The sequence below is a fragment of the Tenrec ecaudatus genome, chromosome 1 (assembly GCF_050624435.1).
Source record: "Tenrec ecaudatus isolate mTenEca1 chromosome 1, mTenEca1.hap1, whole genome shotgun sequence".
Classification (NCBI taxonomy): Eukaryota; Metazoa; Chordata; class Mammalia; order Afrosoricida; family Tenrecidae; genus Tenrec; species Tenrec ecaudatus.
In genome coordinates, this window is record NC_134530.1 from 218,736,963 (window position 1) to 218,755,280 (window position 18,318).

Consider the following 18,318-nt stretch of genomic DNA (forward strand, 5'->3'; position numbering starts at 1 on the left):
GGGACAGGGAGCGGAAACTCGGCCCTCTAGGGTCACTATGAGCAGGCATCAGCTCCGAGTGCGTTTCAAAGGTTTCATTTTATTAATGTCTCGGGTTTCCTCCATGCAGCATGAGGCCAAGAATACCACTTTACAGGGTGCTTCTGGGATTCAGTGAGCTCACACGTGTAAAAAGCTCCGTGGAGTGCCCAATGCTAAGTCAGTGCTCCCCAACTGTTCCAGGAGAGGTCTTCATATTGGGAAATCCTTTGAGTCTTCCCGGCATCCAGATTCCTGGGGTCCATGGAGTTGGGGTGACCTACCCACTGCCTTGAGATCTTTTTTTGTTCTTGAGAAGACGGATTTCTTAGAGTCACCATTGAGTCACCCCAGAGCCTGGTAAGGAGGCTGGCAGACAGTTTGCCACAGGCGTTGGGTTCCATGGCAGAGTTATCTGTGTGTCATCAGTTTAACATGACAGAGGCTGCGAGTCAGACAGGAGACTGTGAGTTGGGGTCTGTTGCAATCATATAAACTCTGCTCTGACACGTCTTCGTGGCAAGGCGATCAGAGATGGCACAGACAACTCTGGGAAGGCTCTCCTCTTTGAAGCACTTTTACTCTGGGCTGTGATCCCCAAAGCCAGCAGTTCGAAACCAGAAACCAGTCCATGGGAGAAAGGCGAGGCTTCCTACCCCTGTTAACAATGTCAGACCCAGAAACTCACAGGAGCAGTTTCACCCTGTCCTGTAGGGTCACCATGAGTCTGCATTGACTCGATGGCAGCGAGTTTGAGGGTTTTTTAAATTAGGCAAAATAAAGACGAAAACACACCATCTGGATGAGGGAGGCTGCTAGGGTGTAGTCATAATAGCATCCAAGGGTTTAGAGAGAATCAGAAGCTTAAGTGGGACATGGGGCGGGGGGACAGTGGAAACTGTCACAGAAACTTGATTGGTGGCAGATGAATATATCCCAGTGACAGGTGGGATGACAGGAAGGGGAACGGGACACATGCATTATGTTGGACAGAAGAGCTCACAAATAGATCCACAGTCTTGTGGCCAAGACTGATAAGACAATGTCCATCAAGGACACAGACTGATAAGACAATGTCCATCAAGGACACAGACTGATAAGACAATGTCCATCAAGGACACAGCCAGGCAAACCACTAAAAGAGAGTGCCCCGCCCTGGGCTGGTTAGGGGCGGTGGTGGTCATCTGCTTCCCAATGCACCGTGTCTGAATGTAAGCCGCTTTGTAAGCACTGTGCAAGACTTTCCGCATTCTTAGTTAATGGCCAGAGGGAATTCAATGGAGATTCAACCTAAGTGAGACTGCACATACATGGCGGGCTTCCACTCTTATCCCTAGCCTTCCACAGACGTGATGTTCAGAAGGTGTGCTCCAATACAGGAGCCCTGGTGGCATAGTGGATCACGAGCTGACTCGCTCACCACTAGGTCAGCAGTTTGAGGCCACGATCAAACTCTACAAGAGCATGACGAGCGTTTCTCTTCCTGTGCAGGTTTGCAATCTCCGAAGCCCACAGGGGCCGTTCCACTCTGTGCTCTGGGGTTGCTGGGAGTCAGAAGCAACTGGAGGGCCATGAGTTTGGTTTTTGAGTTGAAATGTTTTCTCGAATTGCAAACTGTGTAGTCGATACACTTCCATCGATTTCCATTATGGGTCTAGCACTACTTGTTTGGATAGTGTCTGCCTGTGCCCCCTCTCATTCACTGAACCCCCAACAATATCTCAGATACGGGAACTATTTGTCAATCCTCTCGGATTCCCTGTTCATTCAACGAATGCCAAGCACTGTTCTCAACTCAGTGTACAAGAAGACGGAGCCCCTTCTCTCATGGGGCTGACTTACCACTTTAAGAAAGGGGAGAGGCAATGAAGAGACGCGTGAAGACGGCTTCAGTGACAATAGGTGCGGAGAGGGACAGGAAGTTTCTGTGTGTGGTGAGAGAGCTAGAGAACCCCCATTTGCACCAGATGGTCATAGAAGATGATAACTGAACCAAGTGAAAAGGAGGCAGTGAGGCAGGGCACAGCCTGCACTCCCCTACACCCCCCCCGCCCCGCCCCCCGCCCCCCCCCGCAAATCCACCATGCAAACAGCAAAGTCTAATAAGATGCTGAGTGCCTTGCACAGTCTCCCCTTCAGGTGCTGGTGCCAGTGGTGTTAGCTCCCACGGCGCAGGCCCCCAGCCAATGACAACACCACGCACAACAGAATGGAACTCGACTCAGCCCTGTGCCATCCCCAGGGCCAACGGCAGATGCTCAACACACACCAGTCCCCATTGACTGGTCCTAGAGAAGCGGCGGTCCGAGTAACAACTGTTGAGTGTGTTCTGGTCTCCACCACTGACTGGTGGGTGAGCTGCCTGGAGAGACTGTCTCCTCAATCAGAGGAGAGATCTCTTAGGACTGGGGGTGCTACGTCTCCCCTCCCAGAGAAGGGGCCTCCTGAGGGCAGGAGCTGTCTCCTTTCCAGGCTCCAGGGTAGGTCTGATCCACCGGGTCTCTTCAGCAAGGGCCTGACAGCCACAGTGCTCACCTCAGCTGCGCTCCCTCGGGGTGCGGGTATGAGGTGTGTCTGGTCAGCCCCAGCCCCCTCCCCGCAGGGCCCTGCTTTAGCAAGCTGCCCCAGGGCCAAGCCACTGGCCAAGGATGGGGTTTCAGCCTGATCTTTACCACCAGCTGCGTGGGACCAGCCTGCTGGGAATCTGTGATATTGGTGCCAGGGGAAGGACAGCTGATCCCCGGGATGGAGCCCTAATGTCCTTGGAGCTGGAGGTGGAGGGTGGGATCACAGGGCTGCACCCAGCGTCCTGGTCTTGGCTGGACAATGGGAGTGGGCATTACCAGTGACAAGTTATGCCACCAAATGGGTCTCCATTTCCTCCTCAGGTCAGTTAGTCCACAGGCATCTAGCATTCTCTGGATGTGTAGTCAGGCTTAGGCACAGAGGTTGACAGCCCGTCCCTGTCCCCGGGGGCCCTTCACTTAGGGAGTGCCAGTCTTATGGGGAGGCTTCAAGTTTTTCTCCACTCCAATCCTACCACCCCAGAGCCTCCCAGGGTCCCTTCTATGCACCAGAACAAACACAGTGCCATCGGGTTGATTTGGACTCAGCCGCCCTCCAGGCCAGAGGGAAATTGCCCCCGTGGATCTCTGAGGCTGCAAATCTTCGTGGGAGCAGAAAGCCCCATCTCTCTCCTGGTGATTTTGAACTGCCAACCTCATTAACAAGCCAAGTCAGAACACACTATGCCCCCGGGGCTCCTTTTCTGCAGCAGATAGGCTCTTTCTCTGGCTGAACACTTCTGTGGGTCCTCCTCTACTCAGAAACAAAGATGAGGCTGAAGTCACTCACTGAGGAGAACCTTCCTGGGAGTGAAGCCCATGGGGAGATGGGGCTTTGGGTGGAGAGCTTGTTCTGGTCACGTGGAGGGTCTGACCTGCTAAGATGCTCCTTTAAAGAGCCCTGAGGGACAGAAGAAACAAGTCCTGGTGGCACAGGGATTAAGCACTCAACTAGTAGCCAAATGTCAGTAGCATTGATCCGCTGGAAGAGAGATGTGGAAGAAAGATGTGGCGGTCTGCTTCCATGAACTTACAGCCTCCGAGTCCCCAGCAGATCAGTTCTGCTTTGTCCTATAGGGTCACAAGGGGTCCTGACGGACCCCCTGGCCATGGATGTTAGATGTTCTTTGTTTAACCAGGCCTTTCTGCTGCGGAAAGGGAGTTTTTCCTGGCCGGCGAAGGAGGGAGAGGAATAGATTGCAGGGAGTGAGCTAACTGCTTGGGAGAAAGTGCACTGTAATAAAGCCGCATGGGGGCAGTTTCATCCTAGGAAGGATGGAGTGGGCAAGGAGGGGGGGTGGGGACCAGTGTATAGGAAGGAGACGTGTGTTCTCTGCCCTTGGGAAATTTCTAGGACAGAGAGGGTACAAGGGAGTGTCCCAGGCTAGACTGAGACACAAAGGCTGAGGTCAATGAATGTGTCCCATGGGAATGTCACTGAATGTCATGGCCACAGAGGGACAGGGAAGTTGGCATTCCAGGGGAGAGTGGAAGGTGGAGAGAGGTCAGACTGGCAGAGGTGGAGGGCAGGGGCTGGGAGGGCAGCTAAGGAGGGGCGCTGGCAGGTAGAAAGGCTTTGGAAGTCTCCAGGAGGTCAGACTTGGTGCCAGAGAGTGATTGCCCAAGCTAGAGCCACCTCTTCACGATGGAAGAGACTCCACTCCGAGCCAGAGCTCACTGGTGTGCCTCTTATCCAAGTCTGAGTCAGGTGGTCCTCCTGGGGCCCCCAGCTCCCCAATCCCAGCCGGCCTCGGGGTTTCCTGCAAGTTTGCCCAGCTCAAGGTAGCAGGCCCCTCCAGCTCCCTTCTTATGCTGATCACTGGTTCTTAATGGCCTCTGGACTCCACCTAGGAACATTGGCTTTCAGCTTTGGTCCCTGAGTTTGTTCTGGGAGGTGATTTGGATGAGAGGGAATGTGAGGCCTCCGGCCCCCACCCCCACCCTGACCCCCGCCCATCTTCTGCAGCCGTGAAGCATCTTCAAAGTGACATGTTTGCTTTGGTACACTTTAAAGAGGTCTTTTGGGGCAGCAGGTCGATCCAGTGCACGGTGTTCTATGCTTCCCTGGGCGTTGACGGTGGATCCGGTGAAGGAATCCCCTTGACAATGTCAGTGCTTGTCCCATGGTGTTGCCGACTGGCCCGGGTGTGAAGAGGTTTGTGGTATTTACGTGGCCCTGCAGTCCATGCTGAAGGCTGTACAGTAGGCTTCCAAGAAGCAAGTTTGTATCATCTGCCTGCCCCACATGCGGCACTGGTACTAGATGAGTTAGACATTGAGATGATTGGAATGGATACAATGAAGCAGAAAAGCATGTGAACTGTTGACTGTAAAACTGTTGTTCTGTAAAGTCTCACCTTGTTCACAGTAAGAAGTCAGTAAACTTTTAATGTATGAGGGCTCTCAAACATTGGAAGTGGCCTGCACCCCTTCGACTTCTAGGACACCCTGGGAGACCTTTTGAGGATGAGGCTCATGATTAAAGAAATTAAGTGAGATAATTAAAGTTTATTGTGCCAACCTGGACGATAAACACATGTGGGGTTAATTGAAGGGAGGAGGGATAAATGGCTCGGTGAGCCTTGCCTTTTGAGTTCTCGAGTCTCTTGCTTTCTGACGGTCGGACCAGGGTGCAGCTGCCTTAGTCAGTTCCCTGCTTCAGCTGGCAAGGCTGACTTCCTGCAAGGCATCCCTGAGGAGAAGCCACATGGACCTCCTACCCCAGTGCAGCCCTGGGTGCTGGAGCAGCCGTGTGAAGACCCCTGCCAATGCTGAAATGCTTACATGTTCCTGATTTGACTTTCCTCCTGCAGTCAGCATCAGTATGTGTTTTGTGAGATGGAGGAGGACTTTGTGGATTGGTGTCAGGCATATGGGCTAATGTTGGACTTGGGCAGCAGTGGGTTTGGGCAGCACTGGGTTGGGATGTTTTCTTGATGTGCACTTACCCTTTATATAAAACTCTCTCTTATACATGAGTTTCTGTGGATTTGTTTCTCTAATGTACCAGAACTAATACATGAAGCTAACTTAAAACATTAAGTTACCTCTTTTAGAACTCACAATGTTGGGCCAGGAGGCAGAAGCGTAGTGGAGTCGGACTGCCCGGCTTACAGTTCTCAAGCGTCTCCGCGTTGGGTCACAGTGAGCCTGCTGCTCCATCCCTCTTAGCCTCGGCTCCTTCCCTGTCATGTGAGGATAGTGATCTTTTGCTTCAGTCAGCTACACCATAATGAACATTACACTTGTCGGCTTGGGACCGTACAAGTACAATGGCTCTAAGTGCAGCGAATGAACACGTCTATAAAACAGCCCAACTGCATGACAGAAGCTTAGCAAGTAGTGTCCTGGGCTTGCTGAGCAGGAGCGTTTTGCTCCTCAACCTGTGCACCTCCTTTCCAGGAAATAGCTGGCTGGGAGGGCGAGTGGTTGGTGTTTCTCCCCAGTCCACCACCCCAGCTGCCACTGAGAGGGAGCAGACTGCAATCCCACGAGGCTCGGAATAGAATCGTCCTCCCTAGCTCTGCATAGTTGCTTTTGGAAGTTGTATCTCCAGACCTATCTTCTGAGGGGCTGCTGGACCAGGGATGGCACCATCCAGTCTGTTCTGACTGGTAGCCACTATGTACCATGGCATGAAACACTGCTCGGTCTTGCACCATCCCTCTTGGTCACCGCCTCCCCACTTTCCCAAGCATGATGTCCTTCTCTCTTGAAAATATGTCCAAAGTTGACATCCTTACCTCTAAGGAGCATTCTGGATGCACTTTTTCCAAGACAGATCTGTTGTCCTCTCGGCAGTCCATGTCACTTTCAATGTCAGTCGCCAGCACCATTGTTCAAAGGCATCGATTCGTCTTGCCGTCCACATTCGATGCCCAACTCTCACATGCATAGGGGGTGATGGGAAATGCCATGGCTTGAGTCAGGCAGAGAGCAGTCTTCAAAGTGACATCCTGGCTTTTCAATACTTTAAGGGGGTCCACGTAAGGTCAGCGAAGTCATCAATACCAGTTAATGTCACACCCCACAGTAGAGAGAAGCAGTGCTAGCCACCACATGAAAACTCAAACCCCCAACTCTCTGACGTCGAGTCAAGGCAGGACAGGGTAGGACTGCCCCTGTGGGTTTCCGAGACTGTAACTCTTTACAGGATTACAAAACCTCATCGTTCTCCCTCAGCGCAGCTACTGGATTTGAACTGCTGATGCCACCAGGGCTGTAGCCATCACATTAGGGAGGAGTTAATTAAACGTCTGACCAGTCTAGCCCACGGCTGATGTTCACATAGCCTTTGGCAGATAAAGGTTCCCCACTCCTGTGCTAGGTGGGCTTACACCTCCAGACTTTGGCTAGCAGCCCACTGTGCTGTTTGCACCGCCCAACATGGGAGGCTAGTCTGACTGTGTGCCAACCTGCTGGGAGCCTGCATGCAGGCCCAAACTCCTCCCCAGGCCCCAGTGCCCATGTCTGAAGAGCAGGGAGTCAATCAGGCCCTCAGAATATTAGTGGTCAAGAGTGTAAATGCATGGGCTCTCTCTCACTAGCTGTGTGTCTTTAGGAAAGTTCCATCATCTCTCTGTACCCCAGTTTCCCCTTCTGTCAAATGGGGTTAGTCAAAGTTGGATTTGCTGAGGATTAAATAAGTGAATAAAGACCTTCAAGCATGCCTGGCTTATAAGAGTATGAAAGTGCCATGTATTCAAATGTTACAGGGGTTTAGTGTGTGTTTAGTTTGCTGTTGCTGTTGGAAGCTCTCAAGGCCCCGTCGAACTCTGGTCACCTATGAGGCTCTCCACTGCACCAACAGACTGACTCCCATTGGGGATTTGGCCTTCCTGGAGACTGGAGCAGGGATTTGTCCCCAGCCTTCTCCTGAGGGGTTCCAAGGACCCCTCCGGCAGCCTTGGACCTGCTGGGCTGGGCCCTCTCAAGTTAGGGGACTGGTTCCTGACTCAGGTTCCTCTGTTGCTGGAAGCTGGCTTTGCAAACATGAAACTGCCCTTGGGGTCTCCAAGGTCTCTGGTCTTATGCAGCTACAAGGGATTCATGACACTGTGGGTGTCCTGAGAGACAGGAGGTGGGAGGCTCATTTGCCAGGTGGACAGTCACAGGACCAGGGGGTTGGTTCACAGGAGCAGGGCCAGATGGGGCACCCTGACAGCAGCCCAGGAGGCCTGGTGTAAAGCAGAGGGTATTGTGTGTCCTGCCCAACCCTCGCGGTCTGAGGGTAGGGTGTGGTTGGAATAGAGTCCCACTCTCTGGCTCCAAGGAGCACTGGTGGTGTAGTAGTTATGCATTGGTCTGTTCACCACAACACAAGGTCAGCAGTTTGAAGCCACTGGCCATTCAGAGGGAGAAAGATGAAGCTTTCTACTCATGAAAAGACTTACCTTCTCAGAAACTCACAGGGGCAGTTCTACTCTGTCCTGTATGGTCTTTATGAATCAGAATGAACTCGCTGGCAGTGAGGTTTTTTTTTTTTTTTTTAAATTCCCTTTCTGTTCCAGAAATGGGCCCCCAGCACAGGACAGTGTGTGGCCTTTGGCCTTTGGGGGGAGAGCAGCTGTCAGTGTGCGCTGTAAGTGTGTGCATACCTTCCAGTTTATCTACCTGTTCCATAGTGGGGTGAGAGGATGCTGTCCCCCAAGGGCAGATTCCCAGGCAGATCTAGAGGTCAGGGCTGTCTGTGGAGGTAGGCTCTCCCTAGTCACGTGAGAGGACACTGGTGTCCAGGACCACATGCCCTGGTCTTGAAACATGCTCCTGGGTAACAGACGGTAGACTGTGACAGTTGGCCTGGATCTTAGAGGTCATCTCATCCAGCCTGTACCACAGAGAGCAAGGGGCTCCCAAGACGGAGTCCTTCACGGCTCGGTGTCTCTCGTTGTTGGTATCAGGTGCTGTGGGTTAAGCACTGCACCGCTAACCAGAAGAGCATCAGTTCCAGCCCACCCAGCACTTGGGTGGGGCAGAGACCGGGTGGTCTGCTCCCATACAGACACAGACTCGGCCACCTTCAGAGGCAGCTCTGCTCTGTCCTATAGGATCAAGTCGGAATCAACTTGACTGCCCTCAACAAGCAACCACAAAACAACGAGGATGCAGGAGCAAACGCGCGTGAAGCCATCTGGCCAGGAGCTGGCCAGCCTGTGAAAGGGGGAGTGAGTGAGCAGATGTCACAAAACCCTTCCACTCAGACCTCCTCTGAGGCCAGGCGTTAGCAGAGGCCTGCGTGCTGCTGCCCTGCCAAGCAGGACTGAGAGGGAGGAGGGAGGCGGGGCGAGTGGGAGGGGCGGAGGGAGCCACGGCTGCTCCTACATCAGCTCTGCGCTGCTGCTCTCGCACCCAGTCTGGTAGGTGCCTTTGGCAGGGAAAGGAGGGAGCAGAGGACAGGCTGGAGGCCCCTGTGGGCCCAGGTAAGCGGGCCCGACACACCTGCCTGCCCGCACAGGCAGAGTGGGGCCAGAGATGGAGACACAAACCTGCTCTCTAGTTTTTCCACTCAAGCCTGGGCGGCAGTGGGCATGAGCTCGGCTTTGGGGGTGTTCCCTGGCTGCCTGGTTATCACTAGGATGCACATGCATCCTTCTAGAGGACCCTAGGACATTCGGAGGTAACAGGTGCTTTCGATGGGTCTTGTCTGAGTGGTTCTGCCCAGCTCTCGTTTCCCAGGCGCTGTGTGATAGAGTAGAAAACTCACTCCCTGCTCAGAGTCAGACGCAGGGCTCGTCACTGTATCTTGACTGGAAACTGGGCAAAGCAACGGAGAGAAGCCCCACTTGGCTCTCCATGCCCCGGTCCCCACCAGTCGGAGGTGGCAAGGACCTGGGGTGAATGGAGAACGGGGACAGAGGGTGGGAGGTGGTGGGACCCTAGGGAGACGCCGTGGCACACTGTCTGGGATCCAGAACTGAGAGTCCTGCTGAAGTGAGGTCCTCTCACCAAACAACCTGCTGTTTGGGGCGGGGAAGGATTAGTTTTCTTTTCAAAGGTGGGAGTGAACCGTGCTTGGAGAGAACCCACTTCCTTGCCCATGGCCTCCAATGGAGACCGCTCTCCAGTCTCCAACCAAGTAGATCTCTCGCTCAATCTGGCTTGTTTGTGGAGAGGAGGGAGGGCAACAGAGGGCTGCCACCAAGCTCCCGCAGAGGTTCTACTTGCGCCTCCAGGCTCACCTGGTGCCTGGAGTCAGGAGGCAGAGAAGGGGTACGATTTGCGTAAATCTTAAGTGTGACAACTAGCTGAATAGCAATTGGTGGTGACCGTCATGGTGATTGTGGTGAAGATACCTGCGTGTGTGGAGCTCAAAAGACTCCAGGGTGGGTGGGAGTCATGGACAGGGGGCCAGTGGGTTCACCTTCTACTAGATGGTCTATCTATCAGCAGTGTGTGTGTGTGAGTCAGCCCTCCACCATTGCTGGCTGCGCCCCTCCCTTCCTCACCTGCCCTGTGGCTCCTGGAATCGAGTTGGGCTGCGGCACCTGTGGGTGGTGGCACCCGACTGCTCCAGAACACGTGGACACACCGTGGTACTCCAGTGTGCTGGGGGTGGCGGCTGGGCTGTAGGAGGAGGGCAGAGAAGCTGGTGAGTGGGCAGCTGTGAGAAGGAAGAGTGCTCGTTGGAAGGGGAAATGTCTCTGTCAGAGTAATTCTATGTTGATGGCCAGGTTCTCTGGACAGGGCATCGAGTGACCCCCAGATGGAACCTCAGGGCCTCGGGTCGGTCACCCACGAAGTGGGTTTGCTGGAGAATTCTTCCAAGGCTCCCCACACCCCCAAGTCATAACTCACATCGAGGAAGCTCCCCTCCCCGAGCCAAGCCCCTCATTCTCCTGGGTGGTGCTCCCAATGGCCACACAGATACGGTTGAAAGAAGGTCATGGGAGACCGTGGTGGGGCGATGAGGAGAGACTGGAAGAGCACATGTGCTCACCTCGCGCTTGAAGCCACTGCCTCCAGGCAGGAGCAGATGGACTTAGGAGGATCCTATTGGCCTGGGTGGCGAAGAGCAAAGGGCACTGATATCAGGGACGCTCCGCACAGACCTGATGCTCTGAAGATTTCCAGACTGGTTGACAGAGGGAGGTGGGCCCTGCTAGAGTTGGGGGAAGGCCCAAGAGGTTCAGAAGGCCCAGGTAATGTCCCTGAAGAATTCATATTCCAAAGTTAAGAGAGGCCTATTAAGCAGCTGAAGAAACCTGAATGGCCAGCGCTGGATTCGCTGAGATGCGTGAACGCTTGTGTTTCACCTGAGTGGTCCTGTGTCTTGAGGTCCTACCAGGAGGCCAAGCCACCAGTTCCGTATTCGGGGCGCTGTCCCATGGTTTCCTTCAGCTGGCAAGGTATCAATTGGCCATCACCCTACTCCTTCCTTATCTCAGGGAGACTGGTGTAGTTGGCCCAGCACAAGGCAGCCGACCAGTCTATTTGGGCCACTTAGTCACGACCTTCTTGGGGGTAGCTCTTTCCAGCTCCTGCCCAGGTGTTGGCTGAAACTCTGATGGGCTGGTTGGGGTGAGAAAGGACCCTCCAGGACCACTCACTGGCAACTCTATCTTCTATTCTCAGGAGCCCAACCTCCACCCTCCGAGGCGCCTCGACCATGGCAGGTGACAGAATGGCCTCTTCCTCTCTCTGCTCCTCTCCTCCTCCCCAGGATGAAAGCAGTGGCAGGGGTAGGGGCGAGAGATCTTCGGGGACTAATCTGTCTCTTTGCTTTCTTTAGCGGGGCACTGAATTTGACTTTGCAGCCCCCTCTAGAGAGACCCGTTTCCTCAGGAGGAATCCAGTCCTACACTCCCTTAGGCAGCTCTTTCCCCAGTCCCAGGCTCAGCATCTTCCCAGGGATTCCATTCACACTGTGGGCTGGGGGGTGGGGGTGGGAAGGGCACCCAGGTTCCCACGAGAAAAACAAAATGTGCCGTTCTCTGGAGGACCCATGGGAGACAGGCATCCCCATCAACAGGAGAGAGAAGGGGCTGTTTGCTCCTTGGATGAGCGGGTGGATGTTTCCTTCTGCTGAGAAGCCCACCTCCCCCTCCCTTGCCGTCCCCAGGCGAGAGCCTCAAGAAGTCGTCCGTCCCCGGGGTGAGCATTCGGCAGGTGGTGGAGGAGCTTCCTGAAGGCTGCAGCACCCCGGACTTCAAGCAGAAGCCTATCCCCTTGGCGCTTCAGGAGGGTGAGGCCTGAGAGGGGGAGGGAAGACCCTTGCCCCCCCCCCCCCACCACCACCCAGCATGCCTGGGCACCTGAGCTGCTTCGCCCAGTTCTACCTCTGTCACCTGGCCAACGCTCTGTGCTTGCGGGCACCTGTCTGCCTGGATCTGCAGACAGGCCAAGGGGACTGGGGAGAAGAGTGGGTAGAGGGCACAAAGAGGTGCTGTGCCCTGTTGGCACAAGGCAGAGCTGGGGAAAGAATAGGAGGGGAGATACTCAACTGGGCACAAGGGAGAGGTTGTGGTTTTCACTAGTGTAGTTCCGTGCTCCTCTCCTCAAGGCAGCTGCTACAGAGAGGGGCCGTGGGAATGACCTTCCCAACCCTTGCCTTCAGCTGCCAAGCCCCCAGGGGCTCGCTGTCTGGGCTAAAGGGCCCTTTGAGAATGCCACATGGGCAGAAGGCCCACTTTGAAGAAAGGGGTGGGAACTGGTGTTCTTTCCCCAGCACACACCAGCTCCTACAATAAGCTTTCGTCTATAACCTGATCTGACTTCAAGTCCACATTCAATGAACTTGGGAGAAAAGGATTCCCCTCGACCTTTGGGCAGGGTCTGGGGCCTGCGGTCCACGCTGTTGTCTCTGGAGATGCTGGGCTGAGTGGGTAGAGTCTCTCTGTTCCTCAAGGGCGAGCGGCCCTGAGGTTCCCACGCTACACCTGGGTCTGAGCATTGCTTCTGGCGTGAGAACTGTGCACGTAAGCCATTTCCCTTCACGTGTCATCTGCCCCTTCTCCAGTAGACAAAGGTCCACTAAACCTCATTCTCTTTCCAGCCTAGTACCCTTCTTGGACCGGGCAGGTGAAATACCTAGAGCAGTGAGGATACCCATCAAGTACAATCTTAATGATGCCAAGTCCCATGCCCCCCTGCCCCCCGCCTCCTGATAACCTGCTCTCTCCCTCTTTGCCGCAGGGAGAAACGCCATCTTTCGGGCGGTGGTCTGTGGGGAGCCTCGACCTGAGGTGCACTGGCAGCGAACCAAAGGTGACCTCAGTGACCCCAGCAAATACAAGATCTCCTCCCTCCCTGGCAGCAAGGAGCATGTGCTGCAGGTAAGAGCCCTGCCCAGGAGGACGGGCTCTCGCTGGAGCCTCTCCTTGGCAGCCTCCAACGCCTGAGGAGCCAGAGAGCGTCCACATAGAGGTGGCCTTTGTGCTGTGGCTCAAGGTGCCCTGAATGGGGACTAGCACTGCAGGCTCATGGGATGGTGGTGGTGGTCTGCAGATGACCTGGGGGTCCCTGGGGCCATAAGAGCACAAACTCGGGAGTCAAACGGCCGCTTACTGCAAATCAGTGGTTCCTAACAGAGGTACTGGGAGAGCACCTCTGTACAACGGGGTGACACCCACAGAAGAAATGACACAGTGGCAGTCAGGCCACTCCAACTTTTGGCGGTCCTACGGGTGTGCGAGTCGAGCCGGGATTCATGGGGGTTTGTTTTGGGGTTTTTGACAAACAGTTCGATTGGGGCATGATCCCCACATTATCATACAATCCAGTACAACCCCTCCCCCCGCCCACACACACGTATCATACAGTCCAATAGTCCGATCCTATCACACAGGGTTTGGGCTTCAACCTGCAGCGTTTTCTGTGTGTGGCTTGAGTGAAGTGGTCGGTTTTCCATCGAACAAGTAAGTCACTGGTGCCCTTGGAGTGCTGCTCTTCCCACTTCCCCCTCCCGTGCGAATCAGAGCTCCAGAGGGTCAGCTTTTCAGAAAGAGTTTGCCAGGCTTTTCTCCCGAGGCACCTCTGGTGGGCTCGGACCACCTGTCTTTTGGCTGGCCACGGAGGGTGCCGTTGGTACCATTTAGGGACTGACTCCAGGGTAATAGCAGCACCTACCTGATGTAGCTGTGGTGAGGAATAATCCTAGGTTCCCAGAATTGTGGTCTACCGCCTCTCTTTCAAGAATAAAAAAAAATTTTAAATTTCTCAGTGTCCCCACCCCTCCTGGCAGTTACAAACGTGGGTCAGCAAATTGCGGCTCTTGAGCCATAGGCAGCTCTTTGGGTGCATCCATGCGGCTCTGAAGGGAAATAAGTAATGAAATGGAAATGAAGATAAAACAATCCTAGTGTTGTTTATAATCATTAAAAGGCTATTCAGATGATGCCGTCAAACATACCCGTATGGCTCTCAAATACGTGTTAAATTGCTGCGAGGGACAAGTTTGCAGACCCCTGCTCTCGCCGTCATCCTGGATGGAATGCGGGATCTGCCTTGGCAGCTTCTCTGGACCTTTTTTAAAATAACAGTTTTATTGGTGCTTCATGTACATATGAAAAAGAGGTGTGCCATCTCCACCTCAATTTTAGAGCATATCTTCTTCCTTGTACTCACTGCGATTCCTGTAATTTTCGTTCAAGTCTGGCAAAAATATACACAGCAAAAAAACCTCTAACTCGACACCTCTACATGTGTAACTCAGTGCCATCGATTGTAGAGCACTGGGCGTTGTATGACCACTACTGACTTCCGTTTCCAGCTGCTCTGCCCCCGTGAGAACGAACTCAAGCTCCTCCTCCTTCACCCACGGTCACCAGAGGTCGAGTTTGGTTTCCCTTTTCAGTCGTGTCCCTCCTACAATATCCACTTATCACCTACACCTGCAGTTAGGTTACCTTTGAAAGGAATTGTACAGACAACATCACAGCCAGTTCTCATGTCCCTCCCCCCACCACCATTCGTCCCCTGCTTCCCCGTGCCACCCCCTGCCCTTCCCCTCCAGATCAACCGCTGCATCGGTTATTGCCTGTGATCATGCACCCACCCACTCCTTCGTAAACTGGGAGGCCACACAGAAGCAATAAACAATAAGATCAAAGCAAAGCAGGAAGAAGAAAATGATAAAAAGAATGATGGAAAGATAAAAATAGAGAGTAAGAAAGAAAAGACCCCCAACAATAATTTAAAAGCCAGAGAATCAAAATTATTCTGGATGCCTTCTGTATTCTTTGCTTTTTTTCCCTTTGGTTTTCTATAATGCACAAAAAAAGCTTGAAGAGAAAAAAGACATGTGATTTTTAAATGTGCATGGAGTCCCCATTGCCTGTAGAATAAAGTGAGCTTGCTGACACCTGATGACATACGCTTGCATCTTTCCAGCGCCCCTGGGAGCACCATCGTCTGCTTTGAGAAACACTGCTCATAGGCTGCATCTCCCGTGCTTGGCCTGCAGTGAGCACTCAGTCAGTGCTGGTTAAGATTAGTAACTTAGCTTCTGGCCCTTGAACATCTCCTATGTGCTGGACCTGGGGCTAAGCATTCAACATCATCTAGAGCAGCAGTTCTCAACCTGTGGGTCATGACCCCTTTGGGGGTAGAACGACCCTTTCACAGGGGTTGCCCTATTCATAACAGTAGCAAAATTACAGTTATCAAGTAGTATTGAAAATAATTTTTATAGTTGTGTGGGGGTCACCACAACATGAGGAACTGTATTAAAGGGTCGAGGCATTTGGAAGGCCAAGAACCACTGATTTATAGTATTGAACCCTGACCACCTCCAACTTCACATTTTATTTTATTTTTTAAAACATTTTATTAGGGGCTCACACAACTCTTATCACAATCCATACATATACATACATCAATTGTATAAAGCACATCTGTACATTCTTTGCCCTAATAATTTTTTTCCTTTTCTTTTTTTACATTTTATTAGGGGCTCATACAACTCTTACCACAATCCATACATATACATACATCAATTGTATAAAACACATCTGCACATTCCCTGCCCCAATCATTCTCAAAGCATTTGCTCTCCACTTAAGCCCTTTGCATCAGGTCCTTTTTTTTTCCCCCTCCCTCCCCAACTTCATATTTTAAATTAAATTTTATTATGGCTGTGAACACAGAGTCAATTCTGTGGCTGGCTGGCCACGTGCAATTCAGAGACGCTGAGTCTGTTCTCATGAGACGAGCAGCACACAGCCATGGAAACCCACCCACTTAATCCTTTGCGTGGTGTGGTCATCCCAATGTTACAAAGCCCAGAGGTTAACTCACTTGTCTGCACACAGTCGGTCCCACTGTCAGTAACACATGGCAGAGCGGGCAGTTAGCGCCCCACCCACATCAGCCTGCAACCCAGTTCACTTCAGCACACCACACTGGGAGCCCTTGGGCGTTGTTACAGCAATTCTCAGTTCTGGTCCTGTTTTCTGTTTTGAGGTCTGTCTTTCCTGGTGAAAGCTGGGCTCTTTGAGAAAGGACAGGGTCTAGCTCATCTTTACACCTGGCCCACCACACCACATGTCTAGCCACTGGAGGGTGGGGAGGTGCTAGCCCTATGTCCCAACTCTTACCCTCTCTGCAGGTCAACAAGCTGACGGGCGAGGACACAGACCTGTACCGCTGCACAGCAGTGAACATGTACGGAGAGGCCACGTGTTCAGTGAGGCTCACTGTCATCGAAGGTGCCTGTCCCGTCCGTGCACAGGAGTCAGCCCTGGCTTCCTCCCCAGAGAGTCCTCAGAGGGTCCAGAGGTCGTCCAGCCAGTGCAAGGCAGGGAGGGACCCTTAGTGACTTGAGCGTGGCTTTAAAAGCACACCCGATGCTTTGGCTGCTCCGTTCTTGGTTCAGTGGAAAGAGCTCAGGGACATGGATTATTTGGTTTACACAGTGTTTGGGAACACTGTAATTACTGGGGGATAGAAGTCTTTAGACAAAACAGATATAGGTTCTCAATCGGTTCTGCTTTTGCCTACAAGTGACAGCAAACTACTGCAAATTTCAAGAAATGAAGACCTTTAATGAGTTCACACACCAAGTTCAGGGCCCATGCATGATACAGCTCACTGCTGTCCCCAAGAGCTGAACTCCCACTGTCTCCGTGCTCTGCTGTCCTGCTGCGGATCTCAGTCTAACCCTGCTTCAAGAAGGGGAGAAGGGGAAGGCGGGCTCCAGTTATATCGACCCCTTTGATCCAGAAAGCAAATGCTCCTGGTGGGGGGTGGGACACAGAGCCCTTTGCCTACATCTTATTGGTCAGAAGCATGTCATATGCGCTCCTCTAGTTACGTGGGACTCTGGGATGGGAAGGCAAGGGTCTCGTTTGTCCAGCCTCTGGAGAAGGCAGAGAGGAAGAAGGGGCTTGGGAACAGTTGCAGGGCGGCAGCGTCTGACATGTTTGATCACCTTGGGGCTGCACCATGAAACAGCAGCTCTCAGGTGGAGAGAGGGCAGCTGCTCCCTTTAGATGTTCTCCGGTCAGCTATAGTCATCCGTGGTCACCTCACTCACCTATGAAACTTCTCGGGCCCCTGCAGACCTAGCAGTGTGCATCCAGTCAGGTCCACCTCAACGCTCAGGCACTGGGTGTGTGTGTGTGTGTGTGTGTCAAGCCCATGGACAAACCCTCATCCTGCCCCGTCCCTCTTGCGAGGATGCTGCTGCATCTCAGAGGAGAGCCGGGAGGTCAGGACTCCGGTTGGGACTCTGTTTCTCAAGAAAACTATCTTTTCCTCTCTTCCTATCTGTCCACATCAACACTCCCCTCCCCCGGCGTGGTTCAGTTGGCTTTCGGAAGAGTCGCAAGAGGCACAAGGAACCACCACAGGGTAAGTGGACTTCCCAGAACCCCCCTTGCAGCTTTGGGGGAATGGACACTTCCTTGTCTTGTATTCCCACCGGCCAAGCCCGCACCTCTCAGCAGCCCCCCAACCTGCTCCCTCAAACTTCATGGGACGTCACCAGCCCTCAAGAGAGCACCCTTGGAAAGCTCTGCTGCTAGCCCAGGACCACAGAGCCCCCACCATCCCCTCCCTGCCCCGCTCTGGACAGAACAGCCCCGCATTAAGCCCTGGCCGCTGCTCCCTGGGGCTGGAGCCTCATTCCGCACCCTTTCCTAGACCTCAGAAAGGAGCTGATGGACTTCCGGAAGATGCTGAAGAAGAGGTGGGTGTGGGTCTGCGCCAGGGCCCCGTGGTCTCACGCCACCCCTCTTCCCCACCCTACCATTGGCCACCTTCAGGAGCCTGCTGACTGGCAGCCCCAGCACACCTAGGGAAGAGAGACTGCTGGCCGCGGGTGGCAGCTTGGAAAGGGCTCCAATCTGGGAGTTCTGGACACAGCCCTGCCGCTTCAGTTAAGCTCAGCGCCCCAGTACTCCTCTCAGAGTCCCTGGTTAACACTTGGGAGGTTGCGGGGTCAAGTCCACTCCGAGGTGCCTCAGAAGAAAGACCTGGCAGCTGGTTTCTGAAAACCAAACACTGACAATGCTATGGAGCTCAGTGCGGCTCTGACGCATGGAGCCGCCCCAAATGGGAGTTACTCCCTCTCTTCGCTGGGCCCCGAGTTACGGAAAATGTTTCTGCTCCACAGGGGCAGTCATTTGGGGGGGGGGGGGTAATGTTTTGAGCAATAGAACACTTTTTCCTCCCCAAGACATCTCCCCGAGGAAGCTGCCACAGGAGCTGCAGGAGCAGAAAGCCAGCCATGGCTTATGGCCAAGGCTACATCCATCTTTTCTGGGGCGTCCAGCCCCGCCCAGGGGGTAGGCAGAGTCCC

At 53.5% G+C, this 18,318-nt stretch overlaps 1 protein-coding gene across 1 annotated transcript in view; it reads left to right on the forward strand.

The window, feature by feature from the left end:
• The first annotated feature begins 11,187 nt into the window (after positions 1–11,187).
• IGFN1 (immunoglobulin like and fibronectin type III domain containing 1) overlaps positions 11,188–18,318 on the forward strand; it is a 34,747-nt gene continuing 27,616 nt past the window's right edge. Inside the window, exons 1-6 of the mRNA XM_075542003.1 lie at positions 11,188–11,194; positions 11,641–11,763; positions 12,714–12,853; positions 16,126–16,225; positions 17,325–17,369; positions 17,661–17,706. Of these exons, the coding sequence (XP_075398118.1) occupies positions 11,188–11,194; positions 11,641–11,763; positions 12,714–12,853; positions 16,126–16,225; positions 17,325–17,369; positions 17,661–17,706 (461 nt within the window). The remainder of the gene's footprint in view (positions 11,195–11,640; positions 11,764–12,713; positions 12,854–16,125; positions 16,226–17,324; positions 17,370–17,660; positions 17,707–18,318) is intronic.